The following is a 25,173-nucleotide window of genomic DNA, read 5'->3' on the forward strand; positions in this document are numbered from 1 at the left end:
TTTAATCACAGGAGAGCTTTTTTTTCAGTCAGAATTGTAAATCACAGGTGCCTGAATCTTTCAGGAGCTATTTTGTCTTGTGGTTCAGGGACAGTGGACAGGGCAGCAATGCATAACAGGAATATTTATACTGAGTGTGGAATGTGAGCTAGCATCCAACTTCTGGATTTCTTGTTTGTGCATCATGAATACACACAAAGGCTGAAGACACATCGAGAGACGCTCTATTCTCTCCTCTGTAGTGTGTTTTGGAGTCTGTGCACACGCTTCCTTTTTGTGTGTGCTGTGTGCGTGATGAACTCTGCGTCCTGTTGTGAGGCTGCCAGGCAGGAATAGTGTGTCGCCACTGGGAAGATGCTTAGTTTGAACTAATGACACCAGTGTGAGATGAACAGCACGTCTTCACTGGCTCGAGGACAACAGGGACCTCTGATTCATCCCCAAACTTAAAAATAGCCCAGTGTGTGTATTCTCAGAGCTGCACCCAGGGAACAATAATCATGGTTAATAACAGTTTTCAGCAGTGGATCATCTGTATTATCTGAATGTTGGAGAGTTGATTTCAAGCAGTTTTATTTCTTTTTATATTCATTAATTTAACTACTGTTATTTGTCAAGTTACATTTTGCTTTTTTACTTGTTTATAAAATAATATATGCACTTCTTGACTTTTAAAGTGTACCTTTAAATCTGCTTTAATCAATATTGTCACCCTAACCCCAACCCAATGGATGAAATGGCTATATATAGTGTGAAAGCAATGAAAATAGTGGCAAACTCTCATACAGTTTTCACCTGACTTCACAGTCTCCCTCAGCTCTATGAAAATGGTTGCACCAGGAAACTAGCTACTTTGACATTACTAGCTAAACCTGCTAAAGTATGCTACACTGATGGAAGTGTGACTGGGAGTGAGGGGTTGAACCTTAAAGCGCCCACTTTGCTCATTTGCCTTGTTCATCCGTTGATGGTAACTCTAAATTGTGTTCTTCTGGTTTTCTCATCAGGGGTTTTACAGTCAGAGCAGGTACAGTACTGACACAACTGGTAGCAAAACAATCCTCATTTGCATAATTCCCTCTGATCTTGGAAAGATTCTTGAAATTTGGTGTTTTACTTGGTGATAGTCACTCCTCATCATACATTTTATTTATAGAGTTCTTTTCACTTTTGGAAAGCAGTGGCTCTGTCCACTTCAGATTAAGCTCCAAGACAGCTGGTTTCCTTTTTAGCAGCTTCACTGTTGCAACTGCTTGAAATGTAAAACGCATCATTTCCCTTTCAGCAGAGAGCCGAGGAGCTCAGTGACACTGGGTGTTTAGAGCAGCAAATGACCAAAACTGGATGTAGGCCATAATACACACAGCTACTTAAGTTAGTCAGAAACAAGTCTTTCCTATCTGCTACAATCATGCTCGGTTGAACATCATCTCATACATACTGTTTTCAGTTTTAGCATTCACTGAGGCAGCGTTTCTTATCCTTCCACAAGGCTACAATATTTCAAACTGCTTAAGCAATCTCATTACAGTGACAGAGAAAAATTACCTCTCTGTGAAGGTCAGTCAGTCAGAAATCAGTCTGGCTTAGTTCAAAATCACAAGAGGTGGGAGAGAGGAAAACGAGTGAAATAAGTGAGAAGAGTTGATCAAAAGGGATACTACTTTGAAAAAGCCCCAGCTGTTTCCTTTGTTAACTACCGGTCTCTGCATGGGTAGCCATTATTTCACAATTTGATTTTCTTCCAGTGCCACAGCAGCAGACAGGTGGATAAAAAGCTGAAGAGGGAGAAATGGTGGAGAGAGTGGTCAACAAAATTTTCCTTTTGTTTGAAATGCTCAGCATGGGACATTCAGATTCAGATTTGAATGACAGTCATTATTGTTTTGTAGCGTTGCCTGTAGGATTGTAAAACGGAAGATACGGGATATGGGAAAACCTAATTCATTGTTTCGTTTATACAATAATGTTTTTTTGAAGCCAGAGATGATGGTAGATGGTTGAAATATGGAAATGTATTGAAAAATGTAAGTGTCCGTTTGAGGTTCCTTGTCCCATCAAAGTAACTGATTAACAGTATCACACCTCTCTGACATGGATTATGTTTATCTTTACATAATCATTGTTCCATGGTACTCGTGAAAGCTAATGTGTTCTGTGAGTCAGAGAAGCAAATCCTTTGGCCATCTTGAAGGGAAAGCAAAGGCCTAGAAATGGATTTCAAAGTATGTGTGTGTTGTTTTGGCAAGCAAGAGGAGAATTTCAGTCTCCCACACTGTTCTCAGCCATCGCGCCCAGTCTCCGACACAGCTGCCTTGGACAGAAATGTTCCTCTGCGCATTCCATTCCCATGAATCTTTTGCTTCCTGAAACATGCACTCTCAAAACATTTACACACACACACAATCGTGAGCATCATTATCTAACACAGTCACACTGACAAGATGTGTAGGTAGACACGTGCTGCCTGAAAAGTAGTTTGTAAACCTCTTAAGCTAAATTAGGAAAGTTTTAAATATATTGTGAACTGCTGTGTATTTTTAGTTATTTCATTTGTATTGCTTGTCATTAAATATTAATTTAAGAAATGAGAAAAGTTGGAAAGTTTATTTTCTGACTGTCTTACCAATACTAATTGCACATTTACCATAATTATTATGTTCCAAAAATGTCCATATTGGAGCTGAACCAGAAAATAAAAGTCAATCAGTCTAGAAAATACAAGCATTGTTTTTAACACAAAATACAAAATGGCTGTGTGTTTGGATTATGCATTTAAAAATAGTCTTCAGAAGTTCACAGTTGTGGTTTTATCGTGGCTGCATGAACTCCAGAGCCCAAGTGAACCTGTGTCTCCTGTGAGGGGCATCAGACATCTAGCAGTCAGACACAGTTGGAGGCTGAATTTAGGATGTACAAGTTATTTAGCTTTACAACATTTTGGACAGGATTCTGCCACAAGCTGAGAGCAGAGGAGCGGCAGGACAATAAGACCGTGAATTGACTTTGCAAACTTGAGTTACCTGGGAGCTTGTTTCATTTCATGTGACAGAGAGATTGAGAACACAGGTTAACGGCGCTGCACTCCAATGTCCCCAGCTCTTAAAGCCGATGCAGGGGCGCTGATGCATGCTTAATAGCACGCGGGCCCTTCTTTTATGGGTTCTAAAAAAGGGACACATCACCTATCCTCTCGGGCCAGCATAGTGGTGACAGCAGCAGCCAGCGCCCTGTCCACTAAAGCTCCGCAGTGACACACACCAGAGGCACGTGCACATCTGAGGTCAGACATGCAGTACAAACACGGAGACACTATCTGTGTATTCACAGAGATATCATGGCATAAAGATGACTCTCTCATGTGATTGTAACATGTATGAAATAGTCCCAAACACGCATGTACACACACCAAATATGCAGATCACAGGCCTTTCTTTGAAAATCCAGCTTAAATAAAAAATAACAGGAAAAGTTTCAAAGTCCATCCACATAAAGTATAAACACACACACAAACATAAGCCTTCTCTGTGTTTGATGTGTTTTCCAGGCAGCTCTGTACAACTTCTTTACAGATTTCCCTTTGGAATTCTGCAGCCGCTAGTGCTCATAAAAACCATCAAGCTAACGCCAATACTTTTTGTTTTATTGTTGAGTCCTTAATCGTCCTAAAAGCCCGCCTCAGTGAGAAGATATTGCAGAGAAAATATCTGTTGTGTGGTTTTATATCTTCAGTTCTGCAAGTGGCTGCTTAATTTTAATCATGTATGATATTACAATTCTGACAAAATTCAGACTTCTGTCAAAATTTTTATTGCTCTGCTTTATTGTGTTTTTATTAAGACGAACCTCCTGTGTGCTCATACCTTTTTGTTAGCATTTGCTGTGTAACATCTGCTGAAATCACAGAGACTCTGCTCACAGAGATGTAGAGGTGGTATCAGTTTTCAGTGGAAAAAACGTCAGATTCTGGTTCACTGTTTGTACAGTGAACTTAATCCTCCCAATTCTGGCGTCACTAATGTGCAAGAACATCCCTGGAAGTTTCTGTTCTGCTCGGGTTACGCGGAGGAAGTTCCGCTCCCCGGGGAGTCGCACCAAGAGGAATGTGTGTTCCAGATATCGACGCCAGAGTCAACCACGCGCGACTGCAGGAACGCAGGGAATTTGTCTTTCCTACATTCAGACACTGTCCAGAGTCGTGCCCCCCCCCCCTTGCACTTTTGACTCTGGTGCCTGGCCACAATCAGGAATGCAGACCAGTGAAGCTGAGCCGCAGCTAGGGTTATGCACTCAGGCTGTCATCCCTTAAGATTTTTCATTTCCATAAGTCCACTGGAGCTGGGATTCCCAGCATGTGAATCTGTGGTGTTGTAACGTGTCTCAGTCAGACTCAACGCAGCACCTCTGAGGATGTCATAATCTTTTCTCCTCTTGCTGCAGTGTCCATCTCAGGTTTTTGGGCATCCTGCCAGCAGCTGGGGCATGGTAACAGGTGTCATATATAGATGTTATGTAGCTGCCATCAGCGGTAGAGTTACACGACCTCATCTATAAATACATGATAGTGACATGATTTACTGGCCCGTTTCCTGGGCACGGTCGGTCCAATTAGATAAGGCAAAGAACAGCACAGAGAGAGTAAATCACTTTGCCCACCTTGGAGGAAGCAAACCCATCTGTTAGGGTGGACAGAGCTGCTTTGATACTAATGGAGACACTCCGTCTTGTCACTGACCACTGCCGCCGTGTGTGGGAGCGTTATTGTGCATTTCTGCGCACAAGTGTATATACATATGCTGCAGCCTGGCAAGATGAGAGTCGGGGTCTTTTTTTCTGGTCTACATCTGAATGCCTAGTAGGGGGTCACGCTGTGGTGGGCAAGATAAAACACTTGAGGGTGGAAATCTCTCTGTTTCTCTCAAACGGGTCTCTGGATGACATTATCTGCTATCACATTCAATACTGCTGAAACAGCAGCAAACATAAAACTGCTGTTTCCCTTTATAACTCCAATTCTGGTGTGTGTGTGTTTTTTTTCACTTGCGCTTTATGTATTGCAACTAAATTCCTTATTCCCTCAAGTTCATAGCTTGGGGAACCCACTCAATAAGTTACAAGGCTATCACATCACATTATTAACTGCAGAAAAATAGGGTTTGCATAAAATCAAGGTTTTTAATCTGAAAGGCAAGGAAATGGAGAAGCATATTCGTGGCAGACTGAGTTAAAGCCACGCTGAGATCTGTCCAGATAAGCAAAAAGTCTTAAAGAGGAAGTTTCTTTGGAAGCTAAATTGAAAAGTGTAGTAAAAGTCGCCTCGGCATCACAGATGCTTTACGTCACAGCCTTCTGCACCTCCCACAAATCATGATATTACTTCATGTTAAGATAACCTTTAGCAACTCAAGATAAATTTTGACGCACACTGTGACATGTGCCTTATATATGTGCTGCGTATGAGTCCTCCCCCCGCTGCGAGCACCGGTCACGTATCCTTGCAGAAACGAGGCTCTCGCCGCCTCTGAACCCTCTCACCCCAAAAAGAAATCAACTAGCTGTGTTGCTCATAACCTTATCACACTCTCACAGAACCAACCCCCATTTCTGTCGTCCGTGAGCTCGGATGAACTTCTCCGGAGGTTTTGCTAGAAGCTGACAAGTGTAAAGCTTTTAGCTCGGAAAGTGTCAATCACACCAGATTATTGTCCCTGTTATGTGGCGGAAGGTTTAAAAAAGATGACGTACGCGGGGGCATCAGACTCCGAGATGACAAACAGACTCCAAAAAAGAGGGTAGATTAATTTGTGGAACCAATTATTAAATATCAGATAAAACATGTCATTTCCAGTTGGGCTATTTTTTTGCAATGGTAGTTGAAGCTGTTTTGTTATGTCTGCTCTGTTTCTTTAGGCGACTGGTCCAACAAAACATTTTAAATTTAAACTGAGAAGTAGAGATAGTGCTAAGTCTTAAAGGCAGGACTCTTTTTGTCAGAGCCATTTAGGTTTTACAGTAATAAGGAAAGAATAAAGAAGTGTAGGACAAGAAGATGAAGGTCAGGGTTGAGGAAGAAATGAGGAGAGGGCGACAGCTGACATTGTAGAAGAGCAAGGATGAGAGATCAGACGTGGCAGGGAAGACAAAGGAAATAGTGGGGGTGGAGAAGAGGAAGAGAAGCTATAGGGATTCCAAGATGTCAACAGTCAGGGTGATTCATTCATCATCGCTCAAGATTTAAATGACAAGCCCTCGCTTCTACCTAGCCTGCCTCCAGCAAACCCACAGGTGAGGCTTCAGCTGTCAACACAGTCAATTTAACAGGAAATAGTAAAGAGATGGATTTCAGATTGTGTTTTTTTCCTCTCCATATGTATTTTAAAATAGTTTTCAGAGCGAAGAACAAACATGATCATGCACATTCAAAATGTTCCTGATCCTCTATCTCGAGTAATAATAAGGAAATCAATAGCAAGACTGTCAGGGAAGAAGGCCTGACTGGAGTGTAAAGGCCATTTCACCAGGTAGTTTTTCTTCTTAAGGGACTAGTTTAACATTTTGTGAAATAAACTTACTCACTTTCTTCAGTGAGAGAGGAGTATTGCATCTGTAGCCAGGTAGCAGGTTAGCATAGCTTAGCCTATTGACAAGAAACGGGAAAACAGCTAATCTTTCTTTTAGTGCCTCTAAATGTTAATTGAAATGTTACATTTTGTTTGTTTACTCTACAAAAAATGAAGTGTGACCACAACAGTTCCCTGCTTTTTGACGAGTTATGTGCCAAACTGTTTCTTGGCCAGTACTACTAACCTCCTCCAGTTGCCTGGCAATTGGTCCTGGCTAAGAAATAGTTTGGCACATAACCCCTCTATTTTACACTTCTTGTTGTTGTACAAATTAGATATATTAGGTATAATGTTTTAGCTATTGAGCTGCAGAGATGCTGTTAGGAACATTTTGTTATCTTCAAGTTGAGCCAGGCTAGCTAATTCCCCGTTTCCAGTCTGTATGCTAAACTAAGCTAAGCTAACCCCCCGGGCCCCAGTTACATATTTATCGTACAGACATGAGAGTGGTATTGATCCTCTAGTTTAACTCTTGGCAAAAAAAATTAGCGTTTCCTAAAATGTCAATTTATTGCTATAAACAGCAGTGGGTCTGTAGGAACTGAATGAGCTGTACTAGGGGATTTTTTCTGAGTGTGCGAGATCTATCTTCCTATTATTTCAGACAGGTATTTGATGGAGCTAATTTACTTAATTATTATATTGTCTTTTGGAGGATTATAGGATATATCCATAAGTGAAATGAGTCTCAAAAGAGCAATAACAAGTTTAGTTCACTCTAATTGAACTGCAAAATACAGGAAGAGTGATGAAAGGAACAGCTGACAGTCACAGTGTACATGTTGATGTACGCATTCAGATGCATAGAAAGAGAGATTATGATGATGAGTAAGACATGTTGATGATGATGATAATAGTAACAATGATACCATCCCTAGAAAAAAATTTCTACCCTCAGGCTGAATCAGTTGCGTCTTCCAGGCAGCCTTGTCTCAGAGGGGGAAAATGGCTTTGAGGTGCTTGTACCAGCTCAACCAGAAAGCTCTACATATCCAGCATTTGTGAAGTGCACATGAATTTTCCACAAGCGCAAATGTGCTGCGGCCCATGTGTCGGAAGTGAGATTATCCGGTGTGTCACTTTGCCACGAGTGATATGGCAAAACACCGTCAAGGACTCTCAAAGCTGTGGGGCCTCGATGAAAACTTCACAACTGTCATGTCAGTTATTCATTGCGTTTTCACGGGCAAAGTGTCTGAATCCCTGTATCTTAAGGGAATAAAACACCAACTGCCAACACCAACTCTATCAGCCTCTCTCAATGGCTTTCAGGAACTGTATATTTTCCTCAGAGATAAAATCTAATGAGAGGCAGCCAACACAACGTGACCAACCAGAGACGGCTGAGCTAGATGTTAACCCAAAATGACACCAAATATCTCAAGTACTGTTTGTGGCATCCTTTCAACATCTATCAAATGTCAAATGGACAACTTAGAGAGGCTGACAGTGAAGTTGTGTTCAAGTAAAATTACAGTAAAACCCTTTAAGATTTTGATTTGTAGGAAAAATGGTACCCAAAATAGTTTTTTGACGTCTCCACAACTCTGTCTCACTTTGCATGGATGCCTTGGTGCTTAAAGGCTTAAGGAAGGTTTAAGTGAGAACAACACCTTGGTTTTAGCACAGCATTCTCTTTGGATCAGCTAACCAGGCACTATTGACAGCCGTGCTTATCTCACTTCTGCGGTAACTATTTTTTTGCACAGTGCTTGGTGCGGTAGAAATCAAACAGGATTATAGTACTTAACTTAGAAGCACATCCTGATTGTAGTTATTCGAGCAAAAGATGTGGGCATGAGGTTCGTGCTGTCTCTGAGAACACTGGCTCCAGTGAGCGAAAAACCAACATGAGGTAGTTTCATGCTTGTGAACGCATCCGCATTTATTTACGAACACAAAACGTGAAAAACCTTCACACTTCATCAGAGGATTTTATCCCATCTCAGCAACAACCAATCAGGTTGCCTGTTTCTTCTTTTAACAAAAATCTTGTGCAGCAGCCGCTTTGTGCCAGCCACAGTTCTCATTATGTGGGGGTGTTCACAGCACGTCTCTGTGACCCCCTGTGGGTGCTAAGGACCTGGCATCGCAGCTCTGCATTTCCACTGACATCTAAGTATTTGTCAACTTTTTTATGAGTCACATGAAGCTCAATGCCACAAACAAAATGGATTCCTCTTCTCAACTTCATACCACGCAACATTTTGCTGGTTTGTATTAGGGATTGTGTTCTCACACATTTCAATTGATTTTTATTTCCATTCAGTGTTTACACAGTTTAATGTGTCTAAAAAACACCCAACACTCAGTAATAATTGTCTACAAGAACCTTGGACTGAACGAAATCAAAAAGTACAAAGTCATTCTTTTTGCGACACTTTAGGGGACAAAATTGGTGGAAAATTCATAGTAGTACTTTGCTGAAAATATGTCGCTATTTTGTTGCACATTTTTCATTGTAGCAATGAGTCAGAGGATTTTAGAAACACAGAGCCGAGCAATGGCCTCTGGGTTCCCATCAGTCAGAATGACTCAGACCCAACACACTGCTCTCTCTGTTATTGCGTTTTAGAAAATAAGACAAAATGAATAACCGTGTCATATGAATATACCGACAGGCCGTCAGCTAGATAATTGTGTTACAACCAATGAAACGTGGCTGCTCGATCTGTGTGGCTCTGTCTTGCTGTGAGGCACTCTTTCTTGCCATCTCTGTCCCATGTACCTCCTGCCATTTTTTTTTTGTTGGTTTTTTTGGTTCATGGAGTGAGCTAAGCAGGCATCTTGGCTAAATTAATTTATGAATATAAAATCATTTTGCAGTGGAAACCAATGAGGAGGAGAGGAGGACAGTGCAGCTCACCATGCTGCAGGCTGCCACTTGGAGCTGGTGCTGTGGGAGGTGATGAACACAGAGGACAGGTGGTTAGTATAATAAGCCATGGAAATCCCACCTAATGAGCTGGGCTGTGTCCCTATTGTCACACATGGCATCACTGTATTTCCACAATATTTACGGTCCATGACTTTATTTATTTATTTCTATCAGTTCATTAATGTGCCAAAGTTTTCCCAAAGGTTTGTTATTATGTCGTGCCTGTGCATATGCACCCTAACTAAAAGGAAAGCTGAGGAAACATCAGACAGATGTGGGTTATTTGAGATTGTCAAAAGCACAGCATAGTTTTTTTTGTATACCGTGGAACCAATTTGCCTGACACTGCAAAAATAACAAGCCAGCTTTTTGTAGATAATGCCATGAGAGCTACAGCTGTGCAAATGGTGCCAAGAAACACAGCAATAAAGGAAAGAACATCTCCATAGGAAATCCATTCTTCCAGTTTCACAGAGAGGTCAGAGGTAAAGGTCAGCCACAAGACGTTATCTTCAGAGGCAGCAGGGGTTCACTGTATTGCTGAAGGACTCTTCACTGGAGATGCTCATTGACTCGAGAGATTGATGTCGGCCTCCCTGTTGATTTGGCAGTTCTGCTGCCAATCAAAGCCTATGTTTTAAGATGTGAAATAGACCAGCATAATTCGTCGGGGATTCTTAAGGATTTTTTTTTTTTTTAGAAATTCACTATCTAGAGTTAGGAGAGTAGATCGATATCAATTTCATATCCGTGCATTCAGTGGCATTGTGACGGCTGCAGATATCTGCTGCCTGCATGTTTCTTCTTCTACTTTTTTATGTGTTTTGTGTACAGACCACCACTGTGACATTATCAGGACTACTGAGGAGAAGCCTTTGAATATGGATACAAACGTGTATTATCTGCTCGGCTCAGGCCTGCTATTTTGAATCTCTACTGGAAGTATCTTGATTTCATTCATCACTGTCATTGTTTGGACAGTTATCTGTGGGTAAAGCATACCAAGCCCAGACATGTAAGGTGCATCCTGAGCAGTTGTTTGTGATCGGATTCATTTTTCTTGTATCTTGCAATCTAGGTCCCTTTCAGTGTTACTGGCTGTGCATCAGATAGTACACACACACACACACACACACACACACACTAGATGGCCTTACCATAGCCAATTCAGTTAGACGCTCTGTCTCTCTGGAGTATGTTACTATCAATATTGCACATAAACAATGCATCCCCTTAAATATTGATGTTTTATTCAGAGCCTCTTGCTTCTCAATCAAAGCTCTGCCACATCCTCTATCTCAATGAGGCACCAAGGCCGAGTTGCCATGATGATAATGTCTTTAGTCAGGAGTCACAGTGGTTGGTTGCAGCTTGAGTCTTGAGGACAGGAATATTCCCTATCTAGCCCACAGCTAGTAGCACCAGCCTAATGATATCATCTACTGTGGATAAGGCTAGACATGGATAACAAGGATTTGTTATGAGCTGCACAGCGTACTACTCAGATGATGAAACTATTCTGATCCACTCATACCTGCTGATTTATTATATACTGTAGGCTCCGGTGTCTGTAGGATGGAAGAAGCTCACAAATCAATGAACAGATGTGGACTGCACACACACACACACACACACACACACACACACACACACACACACACACACACACACATACACACACTGAGCTTAAATAAGAGTTTGAACAGCTTCAAAGAGATCAGAAAGATGAAATATCAGTCTCATCAGTCGGATTTTAACTTAGACTTTGACCCCTTTGTAAATTTATTTATCAAAGATAAAAGTCAAATTATTATATATACTGTATATATGACAATCTGTGATATATGTTTTAAACCCAATTTTCAGTCATGATCTATAAATACAGATTCTGTAAAATACATACAATGTATTTGTCATTAACACAGGACTTGATTTATATCATATTCACATCACATTCACGTGATCACAAAATACATAGATTTCACAATTAAATGTCAATAGGGCCTCCATCTTATTTTTGAATGTGTCTGGCCATCCAAAATCTATGATTACAGTTTTCCTGAGAGCATTAGAAGGCAACATTAAACCTCAATAATGAGGTTACAGTTATGCATTCTTAGTAGAAGACATACTTTTCTAATAGATTCCAATGAGCTTTAAGCCTTGTGCATGCTGCTTATGCACTCTGAGTGCATTAAACCTTAGTAACTAAGAGTGTAACAACTAAGATTTGTTTGTTGGTTGCTGCTGTGGTTTGGATTGTGTAAATGTACTTTGCACAGTAGCTGTAGTTATCAAGTGATTGACAGCTAATTATGTGTTATCATAGTAGCAGCAGAGACACCTATGGCATCTGGTGCCCCACCCCCCCACCCCCCCAGGTGTGCTGAAGAGAAAACAGAGAGAAAGCTTTCTGGTTCCAAAGCACAGCCTCATTCATCAGATCTTTATGATTAATATACCAAACTGATGATTGTGGTGCTGCATATTAATATTAACAGGAGTGACATTTGCTGCTGTGATGTTTCTTAGAGTGCTGCAAATTAATTAGTTTGTTTCAAGGAACTCTAGTTTTTGAGTCCAAATGTTGTTTATTGGTCCGCTGTTTCTCCGTGCTCATTTGAGAGATATACTCAGTTAATACACAACACAATTAGTGTATCACGGTTCAACAAAAACAGTTGCTCTCTCTCAAGCAGAGATATTGATCATTCTGAGCACCAGCCAAGCTACTCGTATATGTGTTATTTTCCTTTCTCACTATTAATCCATGAAACTGAATTGCACTGTTCCAACAAAAATCCAGCATAGGCCGATTGAAATGAAACAGAGAGATCCTTTAAGCCCATTCAACTATATCACTGTTTTCTGCTAACCCCACTTCATCTCAGTCTAGGCCCCTGTAATCATTAAAGCATTAAAGCCCCATATCTTTACATTCAAATACCACACTATCCTCAGCCTGTAATCTGATATGAAATTATCTAATAAAGGGCTCTAGAAGGTGGGAAATGTTCAGGGATATGGTTTTGCCTCATGTTGCATCTATGTTTGTGTTTGCTTTTTCATTCATATTCACTCTGTCCTTTTTTTGTTTTAAGTCATCCTGGGTCATTATGTCCCTAGCCCAAACAAATAATTGTGAGGCTGAAAGCACACACATGCCCATGGGATATTCAAGAGAAACAAAATCAAATGCCAGATTGTGTCTGGCCTCCTCGCTGCTGTTTAGCAGTCATGACAATTCATTATTCCCTTTCAAACCTACAGAGAAATTTCTTGATCCTAATCCCCTCATGTGGCTAAAAACTTGAATTACTATTGGATTTGTGTCCATTTAAAATGGCTTTTTCTTACAATAAGCCATGAGGGGAAAAGGCCACTGGGATGTGTAAAGTGGAGTCCAGTAAGAGAGGTCGACTGGGGTAGTAGACTTGCCCTTTGGTACCCTTCCCTGGGTTCCCCTCCTCTGCTTTTTCCGCGCAACTTTATTCAAATTTCCCCAGAAGACTTAGAAATGAAAGTAAGCATCTTCAAGCTGTCTGCCCGCATTTATTGCTACACCCCCTGCCGTGCCAAGATCCCCAGAACGTTCACACAGTTGCTTATAGCTTGAAGGTCACAGGAGTTCACTCATCTGTAGCATTCAGAGCTAAAAAGTAGCACTATGAAAGTTAATATCTTCCATGAGTTTTTGGTTTTGTATATTTTTGTTTATTTTTTTCATGTTGAGTTGGTAGTAGGGGAACACTCTTGCCTTGAATGACCCTGCTCAAAAAGCCAAAATGCAGAAATGCACTGCTTTTGGGAGTGAGGTACAAACAAAAAGTGCTAACATTTTAGCTAGTTTTAAGCATCCCTATTGGTCTCATTAATTTGGCCCCAGTCAGCGGGTTATGAGACAAGTGTGACTCTCCCGTTTGTTATCCTCCACTACAACATGTTAGTCTCAAGAGTTCTGCCCTATGGAATATTATCCTCAGACAAAAAAAAACCCTGTTTCCCAGAAGGCTTGTGTTACTGACGCGTCCAGACTCTGAAAAGCCTCTTGTTAACAACAGCTGTAAAGTGAGCTTGTTTCTATTCTATTGCTCTTTCTCGAGTTTAATCTCTCCCCTCTTTCTCTCGCTTTCATTTCGGTCTCGTTGTTTCTCTTGTGCAATGGGGGAGGATCCCGAATTAATTAAAAGAAAAAAAGACTTTGAAGTTGGATACTTAGCCTCAGGGCACACTGTTCCATTTTTTGTTGTGGCAGTGGTTGCATTTTTGTTGTTACGTTGTCGTGACGACCCAGAGATTCAGCTACTGGACAATGTCATCTTATTAGGCAAGCGATGCAGTGTAGTATAAAACAGTGTTGAAATTTTTTTCTTCCCCCAGAGCCAAGCACTTATTAATATTTAGAAGACAGTCTCCTCCTGCCTGATATGTGCATTCATAACACTTGTTTCCTCTTCTCTTACTGGTCCCTTTTTTCTTTTTGTTAGATTCTTGAACTTGACTTTGACCTCAGGTAAAAGTCCTTTAATGTTCCTGTAGAAAAGTTAACAGCGAGCTCAGCCCACACATTACACTGTAATTGGATTACTGTAATATGATTTCCGACATTGCCAACTGTTAATTTGTCACAGTGTCAGAGTGACTGCAGAGGAGAAATTCTGACACCTGTGTAGAAATTAGTCACTGGCTTGTTGAACTGCTCAAAAAACAGTGAGTGTTTTGATCATGACCTCTTAGACAAAAATCATTTATTTCTTTTTTTACTACTTTGTGATGTAATTCTGTGCAATTTATGGTTAAGCAGTGAATGAAACTACAGTTACGGACTCTGTGAGCAGTTACGACTTGAGATTGAACTGTGACAGCAGTCTTAAACTTGAGTTGGATGTGTGTTCAATAAACCCTTCATCATACGCAAGTCTCCTGTAAGAAAGAGGTATCTCTTTGTTTTTCTCCAACAGTTCCTCTCTCTCCAGTCTTGCTAAATATGAAATATAAAAAGGAATCTGTCCTTTTTTTGTTTCAAAGAGAATTGGGATCATCTGTAAAGGAATGAGACCCGGGAGCCCCTCAGCACAATGAAGTCATATGAGGGGGTGGTGATCTAACCCAGGGTGATGGGCTGTCAGCAGCTGCAGTTGTAAGTGTGCCAAGACGGACAGAATAAGGACTGAAGTAGCGAGACACAGAGCGAGGGAGGAGACAGAAAGTCAGGTTAGAGAGAGAGGAGACGTACTGTAGAAAGGAGAAAAAGGTAGAGAATGACAGAAAGACAGATAACAAGGGAACACAGAGGCGCAGAAGAGACAGAAGACTGAATTTGAGGGCCAGCCAGACTGGAGCTACTCTGCCAAGCTGCCCCTCTCAGCACGGGACTCGTGCCTATTTCCATCCCATCAACCCCCTCCATCTCCATTGCCACTCTCTCTGTTCACTCTCATGACATGCCACATCCAAAGCTGAATCAGTGAATGAATGATATTACCTTATGCTAATAACCCAGTCCACCCCAGCAACTCCCATCATGTCCCTCAAGCCACTGAAATGCAATTCATCACTCCTTTCTGCTTTGCTATTATTTCCTCCTCCCTCCATTCTGACAAGTCTTCCACTTCTCTTATTCCATCCTTCTTTCGCTCCTCTATTTAGCTCCAGCTCCCTCCATCTCTTGTCTCTTATCTCCCTGAATTCCTACTTTCCATGCCAGTAAACATATACATGTGTCTGGAGATAAATTCCAAAAATATAGCATATGGACGTGTGTTAACTTTGCTAGTAGAAATGAGTTTCAACTTGGTTAGAACAAAAGGGTTTACTCAGTGGAGATTTATGTATCACCAGATCTAACCAAGCTACACACACAGACTAGTCTTTACAAAGTCACTTAATATTTACACCCAGTAACTGTCAGATTCAACTGACATAGCTAACTAAGCTAATGGACAAATCTAATGTAATATATGAAACCTAAAGAGTTATATAGTATATAATCTATATAATATATATTGGTATGTTTCTGCAATATGTGTATTGAAATATTTGACCTGACACAAAGTAAGACTACATATTTTAAATTACACAACATCACACTGTCTGTCAGCTTAGTATAACTGAGAAAATTACAGTTACAAGGGATTGGCAGATCAGCTAATGGTTTTGCTTGGCCCACTAAAAGTGTAGCGGAGGATTTACAAATAGCTGCTGCAACCATGATGTCTTTTCACATTCCAAACAGTCACCATAGCTGCTCAGATAATAATTGTGACCTAAGCCTTCATATCATATTATAAAAATGTTTTTCCTGGTTTAGGTTGACATTTAATTTTGCCACCTCCTGCATGTCACCACCCATACAACACTTGCCAGCACCCTCTTCTTCCTCCATTCTTCCCTTTATCCTTGTTTTTCTCTGCTCCCTCTCTCTATCTCTGAGTGGTTCTAGCTGTCTTTGATGACTGTTGTGTGTTTTAACTCCTCTCTCTGCCACTCGTCCTGCCTGCTGGGCCAAGGCCACAGGAGTGCCAACCCAAGTGAGGCAGACTTTGTGTGGTCACTAATAGAGGGGATGCACACACAAAGGTTTACTGTCTTTATTCACCTGCAAACCCAAGTATTATCAGGTGTCATCTACATTCACAGAGACGTACAAACGTCTCTGACATTATCCTCATATGTGTCGTAAAGGCAGATTCACCAGCTGAGTTACACACAGGCAGAAACACACACATGCATGTATGTAGAGGACAGAGGAGTTTGTTTCACTGCAGTCTCATGGGAGACAGCTGTGTTCTGATGTATTAATCATCTTCGTCTCCAGCTTGCTAATTAATGACCCATCTGTCCCCTCTCACTGATGTTCCACTTCAAACTCCCTCATACACGCGCACTCACAGGGCTGCGACACAACAACCAAATGCTCGTACCAGTTTCAGGGAGACAAATATTAACAGGCACGGGGGAGCCACACTGTCTCATCTGCATTCAAGACCACATATGAGACCATAAGAAAAAAGTGTTTGTAGAAACTCTAACAGGAAGAAGTTTCTCCTCTTCAGTCGCTGTGAGTTTAGGTTTAGGCAGACGTCGTGCGATCAGGCTTGCCTGTGTGTGTGTTTATGTGTGCACTCATGTGGGTGTATGTGTGTGTGTTCGTAGGCTTATCAGGTGAGCCCGGGCAGAGTGTCAGATGCGGTAATGGAGGCTTCAAAGACAAGCGCTGCGGTGAGTTCCCTGGCTGCCTTTTACCAACCCCCTCCTTACCCACCCCTCCACCCTTCCTCCCCCCCACCCCCACCTTCCCTATCCCTACTGTTGGGACGCAGAGAGGCAGACAGGCAGACAGGCACACAGGTAGACACCTGGATGAATAAGGAAGGGATGCAAGGAGGGAGATAAGGAGGCAGATAAATAATTAAGTGGGTGCAAAGTCAAACAGACATCAGGCAGACAGAATAAATCAGGCTGAGCGACAGGCAGAGGAGATACCAGAAAGCAGGGCATCTGCCTGACAGCCAGGACAGACAGACACACAGAGGAGCAGTCAGACAGTCAGGGTCGCGGCCAGGTGCTTGTCCAGCCTACCTCCCTTTCACTTGCATGAGCCAAGCTACTTCAAACACCCGCCGCTTGTCTGCTGCTTTGTTCTGATGTTCTCTTCGCAGCTGTGGTTGCTGTTGTTGTTTTGATGCCCATCGTCGCCATCGTCGCCGCCATCGTTGATTTGCTTCCTTTGAACAGCAGTTCTATTTCTGGCTCGCTATTTGCTTGTTTTCATTTTCATCTTTTGTGCTGTATATGTGTTTGAATGAGTTTATTTATGTGCGTGTGAGTCTTTTGTTTTGCATTTGACAGTCACAGTTAAGGGATGGTAATTGAGTGTTTGATCATTCAAATTGCAAGTGGAGGTTGACTGGTTTAATTTTTTAGGGATTACATGATGGTTTTAAAGTAAAGTATGAGAAGGTCACTTTGTCAAATTATTATAGAACAGAAAATATGTTTTCAAATAAAACTGCTATACTAGAATTTGTAGATGTTGAATTACATTTTGGGAATGACAATTAGCGTTTTTTCTGTATGTATATTTTGTTTCATAAGCTGATTTCAAGGGATTGATGAGTCACTGTAATCTTCATATTTACCATAGCATTTGGCTTAATGCAGCTGGACATGATGTTAAGATTAGGGTCAAAATCTGTATAGACTTATGTTATATATAATGTTTTTCTCTAACACAGAAAACTTTTGGAAAAAAGTGTTGTGCTTTGTTTGAATAAATAATTAGAGAGACTTTCTCTTTCCTTTTGATGATTGTTGAATTCATACCATATATGTACAAAAAGCCTCATTTTGTATTTCAACGTGTTTTCATGTCGGCAAAACAGTATGACCCAGTTTTTAGCACGTTGTTTCATGACCACTGTGGTAGAAACCCTCCATCCCTTCACCCACCCTGCATTATTTTTTACCAGGAACATTGCAACCTATTCTGTCGTACAGACCTTCATTACGAAACTATTTTAAAGGACTGGTTGCCAAACAAAATAGCAGTTATACATTTGTAAAGACAGATTTTGTTTTGCATGGATTTTATGTGTTGTAAAGCAACCCTCAGGACATGATCACAAGAAAAATGAATACAGTAAAGCATCAATATGGAACAAGAGAAGGCAAGGCAGTAATACATTGCTGTCCCAGAAAGTATTGTCACCATTCTCCGAGTATTATACATACACTATATGAGTAGACCTTCATAAGCAAGAATCCGCAGTAAGCCTGTACATCTGTTCTCCTTTCGGTGTCATCTGATTATCAGTGTCATTCATTATGGTTAGTGCATATAATTGTGTAACTGTTACCCACAGAATCATATGCCTGTGAATAGAATGTATTTGAACCAGTACTTATTGGGTGTTAGGTTGATGACAGGGCAGTAATAAGACATAAAGACACCAAAAGTATCATGTAGCATCATGTATATCAGAAAGTAAAGCATGGGCACAAAATGTTCTGACCTTTCATGTCAAGGTTACTAGGCTCATGTAACTGAGAAAAGTAACTGTGAAGAGCTTAAAATGATATAACAATCAAGATTTGGCCAGTTCCTCAAAGCTGAACACTTTTAATCTCAGCTGACACTGATAGGTATGGTGCTGATAACCTGCCCTGTCCGTTCACACTCTGCAACTCTGCTAATACTATGTCTTGTCTCCTCGTTTTCCTTGTCTGTCCTTTGCCCCTCCTCCTTCTCTTCCTCCTCTTCTCTGCTCTGTCCTCCTCTTCACTCCATTCCTCCAAACAGCAAACCCTGGAGAACAACCTGACCAACCTGGTGAAGAGAAACAGCGAGCTTGAAAACCAAATGGCAAAACTCATCCAGATCTGCCAACAAGTTGAGGTAAGCAGCATGACTGTGTGTGTTTGTGACTTAGTTGATTACAAGAGCCAGGGTTCAAGTAGCTATGTATAGTGTGAGAGTAATAAAAATTATGTTCTCAATCCATCCCCATGGTTAAGCTGTCTTGTTTGATGATAAGTTAAACCAGCTTGGGGATGGATATTTGCACATGACTAAAACCCCAGTTGGCTGGTTGAGAGATGGTCACTTTACATAACTTAGCTCCCCTGCCACACCACCAAAGCTACCCTAAAGCCAAGGCAGTCCCTCATCCAGCACCATCGATGTGTCAAGCTTCAAAAGCACAGTCTCATAAGAAGCCAGGGTTTCACTTTTGATTTTCAGCTTATGAATAACTCACCAAGACACACGGGTTTAGGCCTTAGCCGGGATGAATTCTCTTTCTCTCAGAGAAACCATTAACACCAACGTCTGTCGATGTTATTGACTGTATACAGTTGAGTGAATGCTCTTGGGCCCTGTTCTTCACACATCATCTAATACTGTGGAACACCTTTGATTGAGGAAGTACAGTGGTAGAAATTGGACATTCAAATCTTTCTTTCTTTCCTCTTGGATCATGGTTGTGGTTGTGTTAGCAATAAAATCAGCACTCCATTCTTTCAGTTCCCTTCACCAGCTACTGATCAAATATTGATTAGTCTCAACATTCAAAGTGAATTCCAGCTGGGTATCGTGGGTTCATAAAGGGTGAGCATCAAAGTGTCTTATAGACAGTTCATATAAAGACCAAAGACAAAAGAAACTACTTTAGAAAGAGAGAAGATACATTTACAGCCAGATTTATCTTTACAGTTGGCTTTTTATAATCACAGCCTTTTTTTTTTTTCAGGGAGGGTGATCTCACAGTCATTCACTTGACAATCAGCAAAGCGACTGACGCAGTGCAAATCAGCCAAAACCAAAATACCAGGTCTCAGTGACCTCTTGTACTTTGCCAATGGTAGCTCTCCAGACAATCTGACTCAAACCGTGACTCAAGAACAAAAGGATGAGCTGGAGTAGCTCTCAGCAACCATCCACTTTCCCCAACTGTTTAAAGCGGGTGGTTATGTAATTCAGACAGCTTCAAACATCGGAATGACCACTTCATCGTTGGAAAAGCTAGAACCAAAAGCTTTTGTGTGGTATTCCCTACATTCAAGGTGCTAACAGCTCAACGTAATGCTTTTACTGTGTCATAAGTTCAGATTTTGTGCCTCTTCAAGGTCAGTGTCTGTCTGAACTGTACCTTGTTATACAGTGTGGCTCGGCCCTCATGCATTTCCCCGTGTTGAATATTATTCTTAGGATGAATTACTGTTACAACACTCAACAGTTTAATTCCCGCTGGCACCACCCATACAAGAAATTTATGCTCCCCAGTCAAAACTGATAAGATTATCTTGTCAAATGGCATATATCTTCGAAGCGGAAACTTTATTTGACTTGTCACAAGCTGGTAATGTTTCACGGCTCACCCGGTTCAATTTAGTGACAACCTTGGAGATGTGTTTGCACTCTGATGTCCTAGCCTGAACCCATACCTGTCTGCAGGAAATTATACCTCAGCCAGTCTTGTCACTGTTGACCTCTTGGGGCTCACGCTGTGATTTAATGGAGGTACCGCATGAAACCAGCCTGAGAGCGCTAATGCTTAGCCATAGCACATCGCTAACATGTTCATGCACAAACACACACAAGCACGTACTGTCTGCAGTATGCACCCACTCCTAATAAACACCATCATTCCCCTGTGAGATTTGACATTAATGGCCACAGAGGACGAATGCACTTTAGTGCTGGCATCACTCTGCGTGCAGTTCATTTCTTATTAGCCGGCAGTGACTCCATTTTCTGGGAGTCACTCTGAGGTCCGTCAAACACAACTCATGCGTCTGCTCACCTAATCAAAACGGTGTGATTCATTAAGTACAGACAAACTGTTTGTCAACAGTTCATGGGAAGTCTGCATACCAGTGTTGCACCACCGCAAACTACAGCAGCAGAATCTCATCACATATTCATCAAAAAGAAATGAGGAGCGATAGCAATGGGGGAGGAACATGCTCCATTGACTTTTAAACAAATTATTAAAAGACACTATATGTTTTCCTGCTCTGTTTGCACCCACTCAGAGCTATTCTCCTGTGTGATGTCAATGTCAAAAGGCTGGTCTAATTACTGACGGGAGGAACGAGGGAGCGTAATGTTTTTAGGTGAGTTCACATTAATGTGCTGCTGTTCTTCATGGATGGCCAGAGGAGAGGCGAGAGAAGAGGAGAACAAATGAGGGGAAGAAGATGGAGGAAGATGGAAAGTGGAGGAGGAGGAGGAGGCGAGCAGCAAAGGAAGGAGGGAAAAGAAAGGGGAAGATAAAAGGAAGAAAAAGAGCAAGGTTGAGAGGGCGAGCAGAGGAAGAGGGAAAGAGGACAGGAGTGTTAGCATGACTACCAATGATCTTTTTGACCAGAGCAGATACAGGCACTGTGTGGAGAATGAAAACACTCAGCAATAATGCACTACAACACAGAAGGGGAATTTTTAAAAAAAAGAGAGAGAGAGAGATTTGGTGGAGTGAGAGAAGTGTGTGCAAAGTAGGAAATCTCTGAAGGGCTTTGAGCGTGACCTGGATTCGTCTTCTCCTTGTTTGCATCATACTGTATTGGTGCCAAAGATATGATCAAACACTGTGTGAATCAGCTTCCAGTGTGTCAGCACACACGGCAGCGACGCAGCCCTGTTCTCCTCGGGTTCTCTTCGGGGAGTTATCTTTTCTTCAGTCTCAGAAACAGCACATTGAATTGACAATGTGTTAGGATGTGTGTTTCTTGGGAGGTCTCTCTCCTTATCACAATATTTGGTGTAGGGTTGTTAAATCTGCCGTTGGTGCTTAATGACATTCAGGATAATGCTCAGCATTCTTGAAAACACTGAATTGAGCACTCGCAGTGATTGTTGTTGAGCTAAAACACTGATGCATCCTGTCAATGCCACATAGCTGGCTGGTTGCTAATAGGCAGCAGAGAGGAGAAACTCAGAGAGGCTGTTTGATAAAGAGAATTTCACCAAAAAACACTTGAATAGACACTGATACAGTGGCAAGTGAAACGCAATTCAAAGCCAAAGTGAAAGTGAAAGGTGACATGATACTCATAGCCATGCAAATACGTTACCTGTTACCTGCACATTGTTAGTCTTGATCACAAATATGTTGAAAGCTGTTTTAAAAATCACTTGTGCTGAATTGATGTAACGTTTGGCACCTCGTGCACATCACTCACTCCTCAGCAATCACCCTCTGTTATTTACATATGTTACCTTACGTCCACTGCCTTATTGCTTGTGAGTGAAAACCCTCCTATGTTTTGTAAAGTTTAACAGTACGTCTAATTCACTCCAGCCACCATTTTGTAGCAGTAGAAGTTTCCCCCTCCTCTTCAAATGGACGTACATCAAGTTTGTTTTTTTTTTTTTGTTGTTTTTTTTTGCCATTGTACAAGTTTTGAGCAGATTTCCATTCAATTCCCAGGGACAATTCTCTTTCATACTTATACATAATATCTCCTTAAGGACTTGTGCACTGGAAACTCAGAGCATTGTCAGTGCAGTAAAGTTCTTGATTTTGTGTTTAACATCTCTCTCCTGCAACTCCTAAGCTGATTGAATCTTCCATCCCTCTGTCTCGCTATATCTCATTCCCGCACTCTGTATCTGCGCTCGCTCAGGTGGTTGTTCAGCTAACCCCACCCCCTCCAGACAGAGATTGGGTTGTGATGAAGGCGTACTCGCTGACGGCTTTTTAATGAGGGCATTCCCTAATAAGGCATAGTTTGCCTGGCTTACATAGTGTATCTCACTGGAGGGAACACATCCTCCAGACACAGCTAATGTGGAGTAAGCATTGTTTGAGAAAGCAGTCGAAGCAGCAGCCTTTTTTTCCAACTGCTAGAATTGTGTTGCAAGCTGGGAGGAAACTAAATTGGTTCACAGGTTGTGTTTGTGTGTGTGTGTGTGTGTGTGTGTATTAGTACTGATGGGGGAAAAAAAGAAAGAATCACATCAGACAGAAGCCTAGTGGGTTTTAATGCTCAGACATGTATCTCTACTGATTAAACAATGAGCTGTAAGTCATTAGCCAATACCTGTCTAGGTTTATGTACACTGAAGCCGATCCCATGGTGTACAGAATATGAATCAGCTGTGTGGAGATGGCCGTAATGCTACCAAATCCTTTGTATCAGGTCTCATCTTGCCTGTCTTTACTGGAGCATCAGTGAGATCAAGCAGTCCGTCGACGTTGTTTGTCTTTGCTATATTTCTAAGGCCATTGGTGGGTCCACTTTCAGCCATATATGAGGCCAACTCTGCAGTGGGATAATGGCATATAATGAAATTAAGGTCTTGCCTTTATACAGCTGCTACTGAATAGTGCTTTTAACAGATGGCTACACCACGCTGTATTTCTAAGTCTATATAACTGTCAGTTTTTGTGAGTTTCCATCTGTCAAGTCCACTCTTTTATATTAACAACATTTTAGTATGATAAGGATCAAGAATCATCAGCAAGGCTAACATGGCTTAAAACCAGACTAAAAAATAAACCCCTTCAACACATTTGTCTAGGTTTATCTACAAGCACACACGAAAGTTTTTGTGACGCAAAATTAAATTTGCAATGATTAATGTTATCATCTGTGATTATATCCACAATGATTTATCAGTGATTAATGTTTTGTGTGAAGTTGCTCTGTTGTAAAGGAAAAGAAGACAAAAGGTTAAAAATTGTTAAGCATACCAAGAAATAAAGAAGGTAAATGTGGTTAGCATATAAAAGCTCAAACGAACACTTTGTCGGTTTATAAGGCCAGTCTTAAAATTCATTGCCAGTGAAGGGTTTCCAATTATCACCTCTTTTTGACATAACGTCCATGATATATGTATCGCAGTTGCATTTTCCTCTACTCTGCTGCATCTATAAAGCCATTCTTCCCCTGTTTTAGAGCCAGCTGCCATTCGGGGATCATAAATCTACATGAACTGTCCCAGAATCTGCGGACGGCGTCAGAGATAAAGATGTCAGACTGAGTACCTGCATCTGTTTGAGGACATCATGCCTGAGAGACACTGGGGGAGGAGGGGGAGGAGCAGTGAGAGAGAAAAGCTGAAGTGGTCAGTGAAAAGTAGACAGAAAGAGAAGAATAGAGTAGGGAGAAGACAGGAAAAAATATAGAGGAATAAGAGCCAGGAGAGGCTGATGGGAGTGGAATGAGCAAAGAATTGATTTCAGATGTGAGAGTTTTTTGATGTGAGCAAGAGGTTAACAGCTGTTTTGAACCTGGACCAGAATGGCTTGGAATGGGAGCCACTTTGGCGAGAGTAGTTCATTTTGGGAGCCATACATTGTTCAATTGTCTGTGCTTGTTGTCTGCCGTTGTTACTTCAGATGTCCACATTTTGAAATTGGTGGGTCTTGATAATATGGCTACAATATTAATCAGGATACCTCTAATACCAATCTATATCACAATGTAAGGTCTTTTCCACTTAATTCCCCTCAACTTTAGAAAAACTTTCCATTTCCATTGTATGACAGTAGTGCATGCATGTATATGTTCTCTGTCTACTTATTCCAACACTTCCATGGGCCTATATAATGCATACACTGAATGAAATATTCTAATCCAAAACTTTTTTCTCAGGGCACTATTATATCAAATTTAAATCTACAATATGTCTTGTAGACACTTTGTAAATCATTTTATACACCTGCTGTAGCTGTTATGTGTGGAAACGTTGCAGTCTCCACAAGAATTTAGAATAAAGTTGCATGGGTTTGAACAATGCTTGGTAACACAACATGAGTGTGTAAAGATTCACAGTTTAAGAAAATAAATTGGGATTTGTTCTGGCGGGGTGGGTGGGTAATTTAGCAGCATTTGCCAGGGTTTTGTGATGTTATTATGGTGTTTTCAGCTGTGAGAGTTTTTGTGACAAATGCACATGGCATTCTCAGGACTGAATGAGCACTGCGGCATCGTTAAAGCTTAAACACACAATTCAGTTCATTTATCTGGAGACAACAGAGATTCTCAAAATAACAACTTAGCCAGAGATTACAATGTCAAATCGCACTTATCGGGGCAATTTAACAAGCAGAGATTTGCCTGCCTCATTTTGACTTCGGCTCACCTCTGTGTGATTGACAACATGTGAATGACTGGCACCCTGCTCTGCCGCACACGTCAGTCCCGTCATTATTCGCTGAAGCAGCA

At 41.3% G+C, this 25,173-nt stretch overlaps 1 protein-coding gene across 5 annotated transcripts in view; it reads left to right on the forward strand.

Annotated features, from left to right (window-relative positions):
* mid2 (midline 2) overlaps positions 1 to 25,173 on the forward strand; it is a 138,656-nt gene that overhangs the window by 78,679 nt on the left and 34,804 nt on the right. For 4 of the 5 annotated variants that reach the window (XM_018669254.2, XM_018669235.2, XM_018669244.2 and 1 more), the window contains 2 exons: positions 16,657 to 16,722; positions 18,803 to 18,898. In XM_018669254.2, the coding sequence (XP_018524770.1) occupies positions 16,657 to 16,722; positions 18,803 to 18,898 (162 nt within the window). The remainder of the gene's footprint in view (positions 1 to 16,656; positions 16,723 to 18,802; positions 18,899 to 25,173) is intronic. The other variant, XM_051072417.1, reaches the window with a different exon arrangement.

The sequence above is a fragment of the Lates calcarifer genome, linkage group LG8 (genome assembly GCF_001640805.2).
Source record: "Lates calcarifer isolate ASB-BC8 linkage group LG8, TLL_Latcal_v3, whole genome shotgun sequence".
NCBI classification, from domain to species: Eukaryota; Metazoa; Chordata; class Actinopteri; family Centropomidae; genus Lates; species Lates calcarifer.